Source organism: Fundulus heteroclitus, chromosome 18 (genome assembly GCF_011125445.2).
Source record: "Fundulus heteroclitus isolate FHET01 chromosome 18, MU-UCD_Fhet_4.1, whole genome shotgun sequence".
NCBI lineage: Eukaryota > Metazoa > Chordata > Actinopteri > Cyprinodontiformes > Fundulidae > Fundulus > Fundulus heteroclitus.
The window spans coordinates 6,356,131-6,373,549 of record NC_046378.1 but is presented as its reverse complement, the minus strand read 5'-3'; the positions used below and the strand labels follow the sequence as shown (position 1 = coordinate 6,373,549).

Sequence of the window (17,419 nt, the reverse complement as noted above, 5' to 3'; positions counted from 1 at the left end):
TGAAATATTGCAGAACTGTTGGCTCTCAGGGTGGTGCGCTCAACCCCTTTCCATTTTTTACTTCTGGAATACTTCAACCTTCTGCCCTTTTATTGCTGAGGAAAAATCATTCTAAATACCTGCTATTAGCGTGCCATTTTTTGCCCAATCACTTTGATTGTTATTGAATGTAACTTCTTCTTCCCATGAAGAAGTTTTGACCTTTCCCGTCTCTCTTGCAGAAATCTCCACAGCATGATGCTGCCAAACTGCTTTAGAACGGTGGGTTTCAAAGTTCCCTTTATGGGTCACGAAACACCAAATAGAGGACTTGAGATTATCCCTAAAAAACAAATGAAGTTTAAAGTTGATTGTTTGTAGCATTTTCTGTAGTAACGGTTACAAGAGTTGAAAAAAACAAATGATTCGGGAACAAATAAGAACAGGTGCAGGCTTAAAAATGGACAACACGAATGAACAATGTGTGGGTGATCAAACCAAAGGCAGGCGTAATATTATATTACTTTATTTATCTTTTGTACAATGTAATTACAATACAAATATGTTGGTTTAAATACAAAAACTTCTGTAAATAAAGATTAAAAATAAACTCCACTGGTTCGCTTTGTTACCATCGCTAAGCTAAAGGTTTTACAATCAAGTTGATGAGGTCATTTAGTTTGCTTTGACGCAGGACACAGTTAGCCTACATTTAGAATTTGGAGGGCGTGCCAACAAGAGTCGGGGGCCAGAAATATACTTCGAATGGACTAAAAGCATCTACTTGATGGTCCAATCAATCAATCAATCAACCAATCAACCAATCAATCAATCAATCAATCAACCAATCAATCAACCAATCAATCAATCAATCAATCAGACTGGTTTAGTAAAGAAAGAAAGGTAGAGAAAGGAGTTTGCTCAGACTGGAAGAAATATTGACTTCAGTCTACAAGGCTGAAGTCTGGGTGGAGATAAAGAAGTACAAATTGGGCCAGCTGTTTCTAAATTTGGGTGATGGGGAATGTCGGGGCCATCAGTGGCTGGAAGAGAGACGTTATGTTCATTAATGTTAAAAGTGGAGGTCCATAATTACGGAGCGTAACGGGAGCATCTCTGATCTGCACACAGTTTATAGAAGAGAGAAACCACCTGCAGAAAGCCCTTAGATCGGAACCGTTTCGGCTTCTTTAGCGCCGGCTCTTCTCAGCGGGACCCAAACTTACAACACCCAGCGCCTTACTGACGTAGCTGAAGTTCCAACCGCATCACGAGTTGCTCATACGTTGAATTAAAAAAAAAGAAGATACACAAGGTTATGACATTGCAGTCAGATAGGAGACACGATTTTTCTTTGAAACTGATCAGAGACGCTGTTTTAAAGTGTTTAAAGCAGCAGAGTGTAAGAGCCTCAGAAACCTGGAGCTAAAGGACGCCAGGCACGCTGCTCCTGTTGTGGACCTAATGATGAACGAGTCTTAGCTCTGAACCAACTCGGCCTCTCGCTCTTACATCCCATTCTTCCTGTTTTATCTCTTTCTTTTCATTAGACTTCCCTTTCATTATTCCTCAAAGGCATCACTCCAGTCTCCACCCCCTAACCCCCCCCCCGCCCAATCTCTCACATGCAGCCCGTCCTCCACAATAGCAACACGTGCTATTTTTCCTCTGTTTGTGTGTCAGCGGAAACTTTGCTTTACATTCAGCCAACATCATCATTTCATTCCTCGTGTATTTGACTTCTCTCTTCGCCCTGAAATCTGTCCAACAACACCTTGCAAAAGTATTCATACCCCTTTTTAACTTTTCCACACAGTGTCCCATCACAGCCACGAACGTCGCTGTGTTTTATCAGGGTGTCTTTGTGATCTGCCTAAACGACGACAGGCATGAGGCGGAAGGGGCCGAGGTTCAGCTTCCAGGCAGCAAGACGACCCAGAAACTATGGGTGGAGCTGCACCGGAATGGTTTAGACCAAAAGCAGCTTCGCTTGTCTAAAAAGGGCCTAGTCAAAGTCCGGACATAACCCCAATGGAGAAGCTGTGGCTTGACAACACCAGCGGTCTCTAGATATGCAAAGGTAGTAGAGACGTACCTCAACATACTGCTGCAGAGGAGGGGTTGGGATGGGTGGCAGTGTCGGTGAAACGACGTGGAAATTTCCTTCCAGAGCCGTTTACAACTTTGTTTTGGTCCATAAGACAAACCACACAGATGCTTGTGGCTGCAACACGGCAAAATGTGAAAAAAGCTCACGAGGGTGTGAATACTTAAGCAAGGCGCTGTCAGAGCAGTACCATAGTACTTATGGAGGCGAATGCACAATCATTACTGTACACGATGAGCGTATATACCCTGTGTGAGGTGTGAAATCTGCAATGTAGCGCATTGTTTCTACATCGCTGCACAGTGTTAAGGAGGAGGCAGCTCGCTCACTGAGATGTTCAATGTTCCCTCTGGGTTTGTCAGGTGCAGACCGACTGTTTGTTGTGTGCTGTACCGGATGTGCTGGTTATCCTGAAGTGGTGTTTCATGCCCTTTTTTTGGAAGGCGGTTCTAAAAGTGACAATCCAAGTGGAGCCACGGGCTTATCAGGCCTCAGCAGCGGTGAGGTGGAAGAAGCGTGCGGCTATATACAGCGGCCTGACTCGCCCCGGTACACAGCTGTAGCGGAGGATTGTGGCTATTTGGTTCCCGCGGGGCTCTCCTTTCTCTGCTGACAGCTCTCTGTCGTTTAAAATCAAATATGCCGGGATACGAAAGGAAAACATGCTTCTGAAACTCAGCGTCCACTTTAAGGTATATGTCACATGTTAAAATCAAAATACAATAAATAAAATCATTTTGGCCATAAATCTCTGCTATTGATCAGTAAGTCGTTCCGACTCGTTCCTTTCGGGCCGCCCAGACGTCCGCCCTGCTCCACGATGTTGTCAGACACCATAAAATCTCCACAAGAAATAAAAAAAAACAAAAACAAGCAAAGTGTCCAAAAATATCATTTTGGATTGGAATGCATTATTGTGGAGTCCTCTTTTCAACATAGAAACCACTGAGCTGTGTCCTCCCTGCGGTGCTTTCAGTAGGAGGAACATGCAGTATATCCAGGGACTTGCAGCAGGGAAAGTAAAGCCAGAGCGGAGAAGAGATAGCAGGAAGGAGAGGCGGTAACGGGTGGACTGACTGGATCCAGTCCATAAAGTTTAAAGAGCTGGAAACCTGAATCTCTCAGACTGCCGAGTTCTTCTCCAGCTCGCACGGGATCATAAAGAAAGAAATGAAGATCATTGTAGCGCTGACTCCAAGGCTGCCAAAGGCTGGATGCTACGCCATCTGAGAGTTCCTGTATATCATTTAAGCAAAAATCCTGGAAAAGGCTCCTATCTTCATTGGGGTTGTAAGCCAGAGTCCGACTCAGAGCTCAATCTCAAAGGTCTTTTGCAGACTGTTGGAAAACGGGTTTGCTGCGGCAGCCGGTGCCTTGTTCCCTGACGATTGCGTTGCTGCTTTTGTCTCCAGTGCAGCCCACTTGGCCTCAAACCGGTCATCGTCTTGGGAGTCGCTCGCCCCCGGAGCGGTTAACTGGCTGCCCTCTGGGGGCCAGCTGCCACCGTTTCCACCACTGCTCGGTGTCCCATTCTGGAGGCTCAATGCGGCTGCGCCGCTGTGGGGGGGGAGGCCATTAATGGCCGACGACAGAGGGGGGGTGGAGGAAAACGTGGCCGCGTTGAAGCTTGAGGTGTGCCCGGCTGCACCGGCCGTTCCAGGGTAGGCGTGGTGATGCCCGACTGCTCCCAGCGGCCCCGTTTTGGAGCCTCCTGCAGCAGAGCCCATGGTTGGACCTGCGCCCGATGAGCCTGTGGCGGTGCAAAAGGCGTTTGCCACCATTTGTGATGGTGTGATGCCTACCACCGGCACGCTGGCGTTGGGGTAAGTCATACTGCTGGCCAGACCGGGCATGTAGGTCTGCATGGGCATGAAGGCAGGCTGGACCGGCTGGCTGGCAAACATCCCGACAGGTGCTGGGGTGGCATCGAAAGCAAGGGGAAATGGTTGCATTGCACTTGGAAGGGAGCCGGGGGGCCCGGGCAGAGAGCCCTGCATCATGGGGGCTCCGGACATGCTCGGGCCCGACATGGTCGGGATGGACATGGATGGGAGAGACATCGGGGGGCCTGACACAGGAGGGCCTGGTATTAGAGGAACAGACGATATCGAGATAGGTGGGAGAGGCATTTGGGTTTGACAGGGAATAGCAGAGGGGCAGGAGATAAGAGGTTTGGACAAGGTGTTGAGTGGCATGGGGACAGTAGACACTGGGGCAGAAGGCAAGGTCGCCTGTGTGGATATATGATGACTGTGGTGACCAGGTACAGACGGGGGCCCGGGAATAGTGGGGATGATGGGGCCAGAGGGAGGCGTCTGTTGGGCTTTGACGGCCTTGGATACCTCCTCCAGCCATCTCTCAGCCTCTGAGGGGGTGCGTTTGTGTCCGCTCTGCAGGGCCGCAGAAACCGGAGGAGAGTGGAGAGGAGGCTCTGGCTGCACCCAGGAAGAGGTGGCTGGAGAGAAAAACAAAAAGAGCTTAAGAACGTGGTAACAATCCGTCAACAGCTATCAATCTCCGCCATTCCTTCTTACCCTGGACAGGTGCGGGTGGTGGAGGCAAGATCGGGGGCACAGTGCAGGTCGGAGGGCAGTTTGCAGACATGGCTGGGTTGGAGAAGAGCTCGTCTGACGGTTTGGTGAAGGATGTGTTGATCTGGCAACACAGTGCATTAATACTGCTGTCGCCCTCGCACGGCAACCCCATGTCCATCTCTGGCAAGGAATACATACAAGGAGGAAGGCAGAGAGCAAAGATGGGAAAAAAGCGAGGATCAGATAGATGAAGGTCGAGAAGTGAGACAAACAAGAGGGGAAAATAAACGTTTTATTAGTTGAGTGACTGAAACATTTTAAATTTGAATTCAAGAAACTCTGTTCAGGATTCAATAATAGTTGTATAATGGACGTAAAAGATGCATTTTAAATACCTCGCAGTATTATGTGTTTTCAGTTTGCCTGTAACTGATCTGTTACAGGCAAAGGTTCCCAAGTATGTCTAATTTTTCCTATTTTGTAACATTGCAATGTCAGACTTTAACATATTTTATCTTATTTTATCTTAAAATATGACACGGTTTTCAGATTGGTTCACAAATAAAAATGTGCCGTGCGTTTTGTATCCCCCCCCCCCCAATGACAAAAAGATTTCCCCATTCTCCTTTAAAATTAAAATAGCTCAAGGTCAGTCGGTTTGGATGGAGTCTAGTATCTTTTATTACATCAACCTGCTGATGTAGAGACTATCTATCAATTAGTCTATTTAAAACCACATGTAAATTAATTAAATGCATGGAGATGTCAGATATCATTAATTGAAGGCCAAAAAAGGTTCAACTGTAGACCTACAGGAAGACCCAAAGCAAATATGAATATAAATGCATCCAGGATTTGTGTGTTTTATGTGTTAACACGATTACTCCGACCCATTCCGATAATGGACGACAATGATACGGTGAAGCCAAATGGAAAATGTAATAATGCTCCTAGAAACAACCGTGACTCAACAGGAATCCAGGATCTCCCTGCGCCTTCAGTGCTGGTGTCAAGCCAGGAGCAATGCATCTTCACTTTTGAGGAAGAGCAGCAAAAAATGCGAAACCCATAAAATCTTTTTAGGCTAAATGAGGGTGAAATCTAATTGAAATTTTCTAGTAACAAAAATAAACTGGGAGGCATTTCGTTATTGAACGGGACAGTTTTAACAAATTTCGTTCAGTATGTTCCACAATAACTATTTTTTTAGCCTGTCTTTCAAGCTGGCTACTTTGCAAGCTGCTGGTCACATGTTATTGACACTAAGGAGCCTATTAGTAGGCCTGGTAGGGCATTGTGATCTGATTTCTTTCTGAAACTGAATCAGTTACATATCTTTTGATTCTAACCAGCTTGTAAAAATCAGATAAATCTAATAAATAAAATAACTAAGCTTAAATTTTTTTTAGGCACTGTGAATGCACCATGGTATGAGGTTAAAGCTGCTGTCAAACACATGAATAAAATCCCACCCCAATGATATCTGGAGAACATTATTCTTTCGTTCTAGCAAAAAGAGTACTTATGTGCACAATAATTTAAAGCCTGAAATATAACCGAACTGGATGTGCAACACAAACGGTACACAAATCTGGCTTGTCACCATAAAAAACAATAAAGGATCAGCATAAAGTGAAACCTTATGTTCAACATAAGAATGATGGGGGCTGCTTAACAATATAGAATTGCAACAGACTAATATGGCAACCCTGCAGCTGATCTACGTTGGAAAGATTTTCAATTTGATAATTGGTAAGATGCAACCACTCAATCAGTGAAATCAAATTTGAATAAAAATTTCAATCAAAACCCCATTTTTTCATTGTAGCAAATAGATGCATTGCAAAATAGTCAAGGTTAAACACGGTCCCATATGTTGCCAGTGGTTACTTTGAATTTAAAAAAAAGGAATGGTCCAAGGTGCAGAAAGGTAGGAAGAATTAAATCTAATTAACACATATGCAAAATATTATCATTAAATCCCCCGGTTTTGCTACCCCTTCTAAGTGAAAAAGGTCAGGATATTAAAGCATTACATGAGCTGAAATGATATTTTCTTGTTTTCTCAGCATTAAGAATAAAATATAAGCCAAGGTCACTGAGGTTCCATTGTCAACATTCATAAACCTAAATCTACTAAAACCCACCAGGGTTCTTGACCTCAAAATCCGTCTTGCGTTGCAGAGTGGAAGGCAGGTCGTTGAGGCGGAGCGACAGCTGCCTCTTAAAGGGAGAGTTCTTCTGGCTGAGAGCCGGAAATCCCCTGAATGAGCCCTGGCGCACCAGCTGTTCAATGGGCGCGTGGCGGCGAGGGATGGCGTGGGGCCCGCCTGGTTCCGGACGCTCCATCGGGGACGCCGTCCCCTCGGGTGGGGAGGCAGAGCCAGGAGGGAGAGCTGGGATGGCAGGAGGTTGATCTGAAGGGAACAACGACCGGCGCTCAGAGACGTACGACACCCAAAAATGCGTTATTGCGCCGTTTTCCTGCAAGATAGTTCAGTGCCCTCATTCACAAAGATTCTCCCAGTCCTCTGAGAGAGCTGCTATTTTAGCCTAAGGTTCCCTACCAAGGAGTCTTAGCTTAAAGGTGCATAGCCCCCGTTATTTGACTTTTTTTGTTTATTAATACCTCAGTGGGTCACTCTGATTGCATATAAAGTTTTTATGAAAGATTATTACGTCCTGTTGGCGTATTAGCTGCTATTTTGGTGTTTTGTGCTTTATTTTTGCTCAATTTGTTAGTACATAAAGCCCTTCATGTTTATTTATAAAAACAACAGAAGTATGACGCTGCACATGTGCAGCAGGGGCTAAAACAATGAAGCGGCTAACGGCTATTAGCATCTCCCAGCGGAACAGTGAAGAAAGGTCCAATATCCAGTGAAGAGAAACACAAAAAAACAGATATATGATTCCAAGAAGGAAAAGACTGGCATGTCGCTGGGAATACAGAATGAACGTTGGTGTTGTTCACTGAAGAGGATGCTAAAGCTGCCGATCGCTCAGATGTGACCTCAGAGTTGACTGACGTGAGTAAATGTTCTGATATGAGGCTCTTAAAGTTGCAGTACTTGCCAGTCATTTTGGTACTTTATCTATTTGATATTAAAGTGCATTCTGGGATTTCCTGCTTGTATAAAGCGGTTGCGTTTGGCAAAATGAACGACATAAAAAGGAGGAAAAAAGGTGGAGAAAACCGTACTGAACGTGCGTTGTCCATCGCACAGCTCACAGTTCTGGGAGGGGACTAGAGTGTTGAAAGACAAATTGGTCCCTGGATCACTGTGCAAATACACTGACTTTGAAGTGTATAGCCACAGATAAATAAATCCGTTTCTCTGCTTATACGCACCAGCCTGGTTAGAAGCACTCGCTGCAGCAATCAAAAGGGAGGAGATGGCATCACACAAGCAAACGTCTTGATGATCATCTATGCTACTGATATTATCATGCAATACAGAAAGTACTTTCTCACCTCTTTATATATATATATATATATATATATATATATATATATATATATATATATATATATATATATATATATATATATACTCAGTCAATTTCTCCACTTTTTATTTGTTATTAAATATTGTTCCTATCCTCAATAAAATTAGGTTAGTAGAGCTACGCCTTTAACCCGTCTGGCTGCTGAAACTAATTAATGTCCCTCTATGGGGATAATGAGGTTTATATAATCTGCATATTAATATCTGTATGATTTTTATATAACTGTAACTCATCTCCTCCACTGTTTAGGTGGTGGATCAGCCAATCAGCTCTCTCTGCTTCCACCATCTTCTCTGCTTAAGATGCTCTTAGGCTTGCTAAAAGTCCTCCTCACTACTCCTAACATTTTGTCACTTTAGAAGCTCTCTTAAGGACTAAGATGCTTTGTGAATAACCTTTATCTTTCCGAGGAAAACTCCTAGGAAAGATTTTTTCAATGATGAACTACTTTTAGTCTTAGGATTCTTTGTGAACCTGGGCACAGATTTTCAGGTGGGATTTTTGACTTTTAATTTAACGGTGGGCCGTCGGCACGTGCAGCGCTCTCCTACCTTTCTTTTTGTCCTGCAGCTTCTCCTCTCGCTCGCTGCTGCTGCCCTGCTGGCTGGAAGATGAATTGATGCGGAAGGAGCCCTCGCGCACAAACGAGGTGCGGCTGGCATCGAAGGAAGCCGTCACGCCACACTCCTTCTCCCTGCGCTGCTTCCTCTCCAGACAGGCGGCAAAGGCACAGCCGACTGCATGGCTCAGTCTCTCACCCTGGAGAGAAAAATGTAAAAAAAATAAAAAATAAAGTCACTTAAGCAACACACCTAGCAGAAGGAACCCCTCTATATTCACAAGCAATAACTCATGCTAACTCTTTTCCCTGTGACCTTATCGGTCTCTTTCAGTGCTTTGAAGGAAATCGGGCCCTTTCTTCTCTACAGAATTGCTTCAGTTCTTGGAGTTTTGTAGACAGTTGTTCTTGCAAAGCTCTCTTAACGTTGGGACCCAACATTTAAATCAGGTTGAAAGTTTCTTTTTGAGCCAGCCTGTTCCAGGTGTGCCGCTGCCTTTGGGCTCATTGCTCTGTTTCATGACTAAATTATAGCCAAGCTGAGGTCGACAGACAGAGGACCCTCATGTTTGCCTGTATTCTAATCTGGAATAAAGAGGAATTCGGTCGAGCTGCCCTCTCAAGTCCTGTAGCTGCAAAACGGCCCTGAATCAGCAACCTTCCACCACTCTGCGTGAGACCGGTACCAGGTTTTTACTGCTGATTTGCTTTGTTTGGCTGTCAACAAGGTGAGGCCAAAGATTTCTGCTCGGTCCAAAGGAAATCGCTCTGGAAGATCTTTGGTCTGTGCTTATAGTTTGCCAGGACATTAAACTCCTGAAATCTTTGCAGATGCCTAGAATATTTTTCACCCGTAAATAATCTCTCTCTCTCTCTCTCTCTCTCTCTCTCTCTCTCTCTCTCTCTCTCTCTCTCTCTCTCTCTCGCAGTAGATGGACAGACTTCAGTTTATTTAGAAACATCCTTATGACCCCTCCCAGATTAACAGGCACAAACGGTTGTTTTTCTCATCGCTCCATTTGCTCCAGCACAGTGTAGCTCATATAAGCCTTGAGCTACAGTTTGATGATATCCTTCCTTTAGAATATAAACATATGGAAAAACAGGATTTAAACCCACTGTGAGCCATATTAGAAAGTTTTTATTCTCTTTAACGTTCAAAGAAATATAATGTTTGACCATGAAAAGTGCTAAAATTGTTTCTGATTATTTAGTTTGTGAAGGCCTGCTCCACCACTTAACCGGCTCATGCTTCCCAAATCACATCAGCATTGACTAAAATCTTATTTAAAAAGTAAGATGTTGCACTGTTGCACTTTATCCTGCAATTTTATCCTGTAAAGTTACTTTATTCTGAAATCTACTGCAATTCACTGAAATTTTCAAGCTGTATGCAAACGAAATTTCGTTCTGTACACACTCAGGAGAAGTGCATACAAAATGACAAATAAAGTTGTCTAAGTCTAAGTCTAAAAGTAGCGACTAACAGCAGCCCTCAGGTAAGTGGTGTAGGCATAAAAAGCCGTAAAATCAGAAGGAGGAGAGTATTGCTAAAGGTTACCAGTATAAAATGTTGCTCTCTTGCTTCCAGAGGTTGACAGTTTCAGGCTTCAGATAACACACAGCCGTTCTCTGGCTGATGAGTCGCTCAGATGCAGAAGACTGCAGCGCATTAGCATTTGTCTTTAATTGAGGTAATTAGGATTAGCCTGTAAATCTGCCATGCTGTCAAACACAAACATGAATCAGCGCCACTTCAAAGAAACCAATTCCTTCACATTTTTGTCCACACGAGAATTCTTCCTGCCTCGGCGGCGACAGACGCAGAGGAGACGGTTTGGTGGAAGATGTACGGCTAGAGATACAAAAGCAATATGTGATGGAAACAGAGACAGGGGGAGATAACCACCCGGGCTTCTGGTTAATCCTCTCCTCTAATCCTGCAGGTCCGTGCCCCGTCCTTCTCTGTGCAGATAATCCAGCAAACAATTTAAAGCTCGTAAAATAAAACAAAACAAAAAAAACACAAAGAAACAGTGATTCTGAACAAGAGAGCTGAATTAGGCAAGTCAGCGCTGCCTACGCACAGTTTAAAAACAATTCCACCTTGAGATGTTGGTGCCGCAGATCGGTTTTTACAGGGCAGCCAATGTCCAGCCATCAAGAGCTGCTATCCTGCAACGTTCAGATGCCTCCCTTCTCCAACACGCCTGAATCAAACGTTCCCCTCACCAGCATCCAGCTCTGCAGGGTTCCTGGTACTGAGCCACTCCTCCCATGACGTTCGGCTGTGTCGGAGAAGGGATGCATCTAAAAGCTGCAGAACAGCAGCTCTCGCAGACTGGAGTTGATTCACCCTGATTTAAAACATCCACGTCCTAAGATCGGTCCGGTTTACTCTGTAAAGAGCAGACTGAAGCAAAGTGGGGGGAAAAAACTCAGGTTGTGGACGCCGAGCAGTGAACGCGAGGTTTGCCGCAGCCTCACCGAGTCTTTGAGGGCCATGAAGCAGTGGCACATCCACCGTCTGGTGGTCCCATCTCTGCAGATGTAGGAGAAGGCCTTGTCATAGTTGCGGTCTGGAGCGCAGAACGAAACCTTCTCGATGGTCTGGTCCACGATGAGGTCCTGACGGAGGAAATCAGACACAGACAGGAGAGAGGCAGCAGGAGTCAGACAGGGCGTCCCATCCGGTCGGCACACACTGCTTCGCGTATTTATGGAAGGCCCGAATAAAGAGAAACAGCACAAACTTGACACTCTGCTTTAGGTGTTTGTTTAACCCCACGAAGCCCCCCCCCCCTCCTCTCACTGCAGCATACTTACAAACCCGCTGATGACAGAAAAGGCCGCTAACTACCAACTAATGACACTGACCCTCTGTGAATCTCTGGGTCGTCTCCGCCGCCGGCCCCTCTTTCAGTGAAAGGGTCATTCAGCTGCTCTCAGAGTCTACAGTCACTATAGATGAAACTAAGAGGGGGGGGGAGGGGGGCCGTCTTTCTCTGTGTACATTAAGGGGCCCCTGGCTCAGCGCTTTGACTCGCACTCCAACACAGAAACTGAGAGAAACAAGAGGTGAAGGGGAGAAGAAAGGGAGCAGGGTTCACACACTCATCCGCACACTTCCTTCCCGTCTTTCAGAGCCGGCGAGAAAACAAGAAGGGCAGAGGACTATTGGGAGGGGGGGGGGGAAGGAGAGAGACAGAGAGAGAGAGAGGAGAAAAGAAAGGAGGGATGTGGAGGGAAAGAGGTAGAAGAATGGGAGTCCATTCAATATGGGCCAATTAGTGAATCAAAGGGGATGCTGGTACCAAGGTGAAAGGCTGAGCAAAGACCAGTGTTTGTGTGTGTGTGTGTGTGTGTGTGTGTGTGTGTGTGTGTGTGTTGCACTTGCAACTCAGCGAGAAGATTTTTGCTCATTTAACTGAAGTGAGGACTTTGATGGAAAGTGAAGACCTAGTTATTGGTCCCCACTTTTTTTCTGGGCTAGGGGTTAGGTTGACCAATAAGGTTCTCAATTAGGTTTAGGGCGGGGTTAGGCCACAGAAAGGCTTGAAAATGTCGTCACTTTGTATTTTAAACATGGATGTGTGTGTTTCCTTCTCACTGTGCATGCCTGTGTGCCAAAAAACATACACAACAATCTGACTATGTGCTTTCTAAGCATTTACGTTATATTGAACAAATGATGCGGTGATGGGAGATTCAGGCCCTGTCCTCTCACCAGGGAAAGTACAGTTTATGACTCAGACTGTTGGTCATCCAGAACCAGCTTTATGCTTGAAGACCAAACAGCTGCCAAACAAACCAAAAAAAACCCACAATGATGTTTCTGTTTCGTTTCTATTGGCTGGTAAGGTGCAGCATGACTGTTGCGTGTCATCCACATGTATAAATGAGCCTTTAGATTGTGTGGGGGGGAAAGGCTGTTAATAATGACCATGTGGGGGTTTTAATGAAAGGGCCCGGGCTGATTCATAGACGGCGGAGGAAAGATGATGAGGAGGCACTGAAAGAAGGAGAGGAGGAGAGCGTGAGTGGTGGGCGGAGCTGCAGAGCATCGATCAAGGTTTAATAGGACGACGCCACATTCATTGGTAATAATTTAGCCGTGATTTTCCTGCTATCACCACATGAAAATAGCACCTGTTGTACTAAGTGAAGAGTAACGTTCTCTAATGCTATTTTCATCCTCACACGAGGAGAATCTATGAATATTTAGACTGTTGAAAGCTTTGTTGGAACGGAAAGATGCCAAAAACCTGACATCGGATGAGAGTTCATCACTACAAGCAGCTTCTTTACAATGATTGTGGTCTCTTGATTTATTGTGTACGCTTAAAGGCTCAATTTACCTTCTTTAATACTAAGTTCACTATATTAATGATGAATAAAAAAGTGTGTTTTGAAAGTAGTAACAATTTTCTCCTTGTGTGGTTCGGCATGGACTAAATGCTGAATTTATTACAATTACTACAAAGAAAAAAAGGACTTTGCTTCTAAAATATGCTCCATCTATTGTCTGTAGGCCAAATGTCTTTTTAATTCTACATTATGACACGATAAAGATCTATTCTCTTATATTTCATAGTAAATCAGACCACATCTATCCAATGACTTTTACTCAAATGCAGACTTTGAGAAGACTAAAATCTGCTTTGATTGATTAAATACAGCAGGTGTTTTCCAACAACTGACACAAATCCTGTTCTTATGTTGTTAGACCAAAAATAATTAAACAGAGCCTAAAGTAATTTGCAAACAGGATGATCATCTTTTATTATGGTAAATGAGTGAAACCCTTCTTTAACTCCTGGATATACATCAATTTACACATGCCATTCCTACAGAAAATCTGACTAATTTAGTAAAATTATCAAATTTAGTCTTTTTTAAATAAATTTTAGTGCCCTCAAGTAATTTTGAGTTAACAATATCGGCTCATGTGCTGAAAAGTTTGGACACCCCTCCATAAGATCAATCACGACATGCCTGTGATACGCAACTTGTGCACTAGGTGGCAGTATTTGCTGGACACTGCTCCTTTAAAATGGGTAAGAAGGTGAACTGTTAAAATACACAATAAGCTAATTCCAATGTTTAACCTGGAAAGAAAACTGTGATATTATGAAAAAAATAATACAAAATGGAGTAAGAAACATAGAAATAAGGCACTCCTGTCAATTTTAATTGTTTTAACAACAGTTTTGAGGACACGCAGGTCTAAATGACGCAGTTAACGGACTATATCCCTCGCATGTTATGGTCCCCATCTTTGTGGAAACAAGAGCACAACTCCAACGAGTCAACATTTAATAGCCCCTGCAGACATGCACTGCGAGCCAGATCAGGTTTAAAAGTGATATTCTATATGGCTGGAAAAGATAAAGGAGGAGTGAGATTGAAGGAAAGGAGAAAAGTGTGATGAGAGAGCAGGAGAAGGGAGGCCAACGTGTGTGGTGCCCAAACAAAAATGGCAAAGTGAGGCATTGTCTTTCCTGCTCTCTATTCTGCTTAGCATTCAATAGAGGCACAGCTTTCTGTACTCACTGCTGGAGACCTCCCCCCCCAAAGTGCTTGTGTGACTCTCTGCTTCCTAGCAAGCACCCCAAACAAGCACTGGTGGAGCACGCTCTTAAGCTGCCACACAGCCACACGGAGACTCAAACTGGTTTGGGAAACTGATGGAGAATCATATTAAAAAGGCGTCAATAAACTGAGACAGATTAGGCTTGGCTTTACAGGGGTATGAATACTTTAGCAAGGAACTGCATGAACGTGTCTTTGCTATAAGCACAATGTGCGATAACCTGTGCAATAATCCTGAAAGAAGTGACTTCTGCTGCTATCAATAACTGTAACCACAACTGTAAAAACTTCGGGCAATAACTAATGTGCAATAATCTATTTAATACACTGTGCTATAACCTGTGCAATGATCCTGAAAGAGGTAACTTCTGCTGCTATCACCAAGTGAATATATGTCAATACATATATATATATATATATATATATATATATACAAATATACATATATATATATATATACACAAATATACATATATACATACATATATATATATATATATATATATATATACAAATATACATATATATATATATACACAAATATACATATATACATACATATATATATATATATATATATATATATATATATATATATATATATATATATATATATATATATATATATATATATATATATATATATATATATATATATATATATGTGTGTGTGTGTGTGTGTGTGTATATAACCGTGAAAGTACACAAGACATCATCTGCCTACTCCGATTTTGTTTTGTATTTTTATTCTTATTTTTTTATCATTTTCTTTTTGATCCACTGTATATAGGAAGATACACTGCATATAACTGATGCACCCTTTACTACTTTTGGCACCTTCTCCTGACTATTGACTGACTATTGAGCTGATGTGACAAGTGAATTTCTCCAATGTGAGATCAATAAAGACTATCTTATCTTATCTTATCTTATCTTAAATACATAAACCATGCATTGTAACTCAGTGACAGCTTGACAGGAGGATGGAACAAGCAGATTCAGCTCAGACACAAAAAAGAAATAAATGGACTGATCTGTTATAGTGGTCATACAATAACTCAAAGCACTTTAGACTATAGCCACACTCACCGAGTCACACACATTCATACACAGAGCCATAGGCAACTTGGGGTTAAGTGCCAGTTGCACATCAACATGTGGCAGAGGGAAGCTGGAATCAAACCCACAGTCTTCCTTCCGATTGTAAGACAACTACTCTGCGCATTGAGCCAAGTCCTCTCACCTTGGTTTTGTCATCAACCACCCTGAGTCCATCAGCTGAAACCCACAGCACAGCCTTTACTGTCTTTTTGCCGCTCTGCAAAGACAAAGAACAGAAGAGAGAACAGTCTTAAAAACTTCATTTGCACAATAAACATCCCTTCTGCACGAGCTCCTTCCACCTGCTGATTTTTAACATGCTCGCAAGCACACAAGGCACTTTTATACCCGTCCATCCAGATGCCAAATTATGATTACATCCTTAGAGTAGATGGGGGGATAGGAAGGGGGGGCTGCAGATGTTGGAGCAGAGTAAGGACTGTTCCAGCTGGTTTCTCCAGAGTAAGGCACCAGGCAGTGCCTATAACAGCCTCAGCAGGGGTGATCCTATAACTACACGTGCTAAAACAGCACAAGTCAATGCATAGGAGCACGAAAGCATGCAAAAAGAGACTGAGCGAGGCAGGGTGTGTGAGCAGAGGGATACGTGAGGCTGGAGAACAGCGGGAAGCTGCTATGAGCCTCCATTTCTGCACAATCAGACTGAGATGTGTGACTGGGACTGGGGGGGGGGGGGACCTAAGTGAAGGAGAGGAGGACTGAATGTGGAGGAGGACAATCAAAAGGAACAGAAGAATCCTAGAAAACTAAAAAAACAGAGCATGTGTGACTCCTGCTTCCTACAGTGTGTTCCTTTGAGTTCTTCTGTTACTGAGCAAAAAACATGTATGGATCTCCAACAAAGGAGCTCCTGTTGTACGCTTCGCTTGCGCTCTGATTCTATGGCTGTCTAACAGCAGCCATTCTGTGTCACCGTGTTCACACGCTCCCTGTTTGAGTCTAGCCTTCAGGGAAGGGATGGGGGGGTTGAACCCAGTGTGTTTATGCGTGTGTGTGTGTGTGTTGAGTTACAGTTCCCTTTCTGTTGTCTTCTCCGGCATCGGACCTTATAAAAGCAAACACCAGTAAATATGGAGTCAGGCCCACCGTGGAGGGTGAAAGCAGTGTAGTAAAAGAAACAACGAGAAGGGAAAACACTGGTCCGGTTTCCTGCAAGTTTTTGAGTGTGCCGTGCGTCTGTATTCAGCACCACCGAGCCAATACTTACCATCTTCTGCTGTGATTCCAGCTGCAAGACGTTTTTATGGTGGCTCTACCAATTATTCTTTGCAAAACAGCTCAAGTTATATCAGATAATATCGAGAGCATCTGGGAACAACAGTTTCTAAGTCTTAGCGCAGACTCTCAAAAGGATGTCAGTCTCATGATGCTGGTTGTTCCCCGTTATTCTCTAACAAACCTCTGAGGCCTTCATAGGACAGCTGCATTAATTAACTTTAAATGATGCCGTCATGCATTGATACGCAAGCAGCAAATTAGTGGAACACTTCAGTTACTAATTAGGTGACTTCTCAAGACGGATCGATGCACTGCGTTTTATTCAGGAATTTAAGGAGGCTTGAATACAAATGCACCCCACACTTTTCAGTGCTTTTCTTCTTTTCACTGTTGTACCATAATAAAACCTGGAAAAGTTTACAGGGTGCAAATACTTTGGCAAGGAACTTTAGGTCTGTGGCGAGCTCCTGTAAATTACCCAGGGGTGAATCTGCAACTTCGTCAACACAGCATAAAATGTGTGTGTGTGTGTGTGTGTGTGTGTGTGTACTTACAACTTTCAGCTTTTTTACAGCCTCCTCACAAACGTGCATTCCCCTCGACTCCTCCACCTCGACCAGTCCCAGGTACTGCAGCAAAGAGAAGAGAAACGAACAGCTAAACCCAGATGGATGTCTACTGTTCTTCAGAAAGCTTCACGACAAAAAAGAGCTGGGATGACTGAGACATGTCAGAACAAGACTGAGACGAGGCAACAAAAAAAAAAGCTAGTGAAACCTCATGACTCCAAGTCCGTAT

The 17,419-nt window shown here is 43.7% G+C and overlaps 1 protein-coding gene across 3 annotated transcripts in view; it reads right to left on the bottom strand.

Moving 5' to 3' along the window:
* Nucleotides 1-482: 482 nt before the first annotated feature.
* The window catches only part of numbl (NUMB like endocytic adaptor protein), a 98,974-nt gene continuing 82,037 nt past the window's right edge, over nt 483-17,419 (bottom strand). For all 3 annotated transcript variants that reach the window (XM_012872658.3, XM_012872657.3, XM_021321524.2), the window contains exons 3-9: nt 17,176-17,250; nt 15,525-15,599; nt 11,177-11,317; nt 8,682-8,889; nt 6,768-7,037; nt 4,621-4,800; nt 483-4,541 (exon numbers count right to left, since the gene is read on the bottom strand). In XM_012872658.3, the coding sequence (XP_012728112.2) occupies nt 3,394-4,541; nt 4,621-4,800; nt 6,768-7,037; nt 8,682-8,889; nt 11,177-11,317; nt 15,525-15,599; nt 17,176-17,250 (2,097 nt within the window). In that variant the 3' untranslated portion in view covers nt 483-3,393. The remainder of the gene's footprint in view (nt 4,542-4,620; nt 4,801-6,767; nt 7,038-8,681; nt 8,890-11,176; nt 11,318-15,524; nt 15,600-17,175; nt 17,251-17,419) is intronic.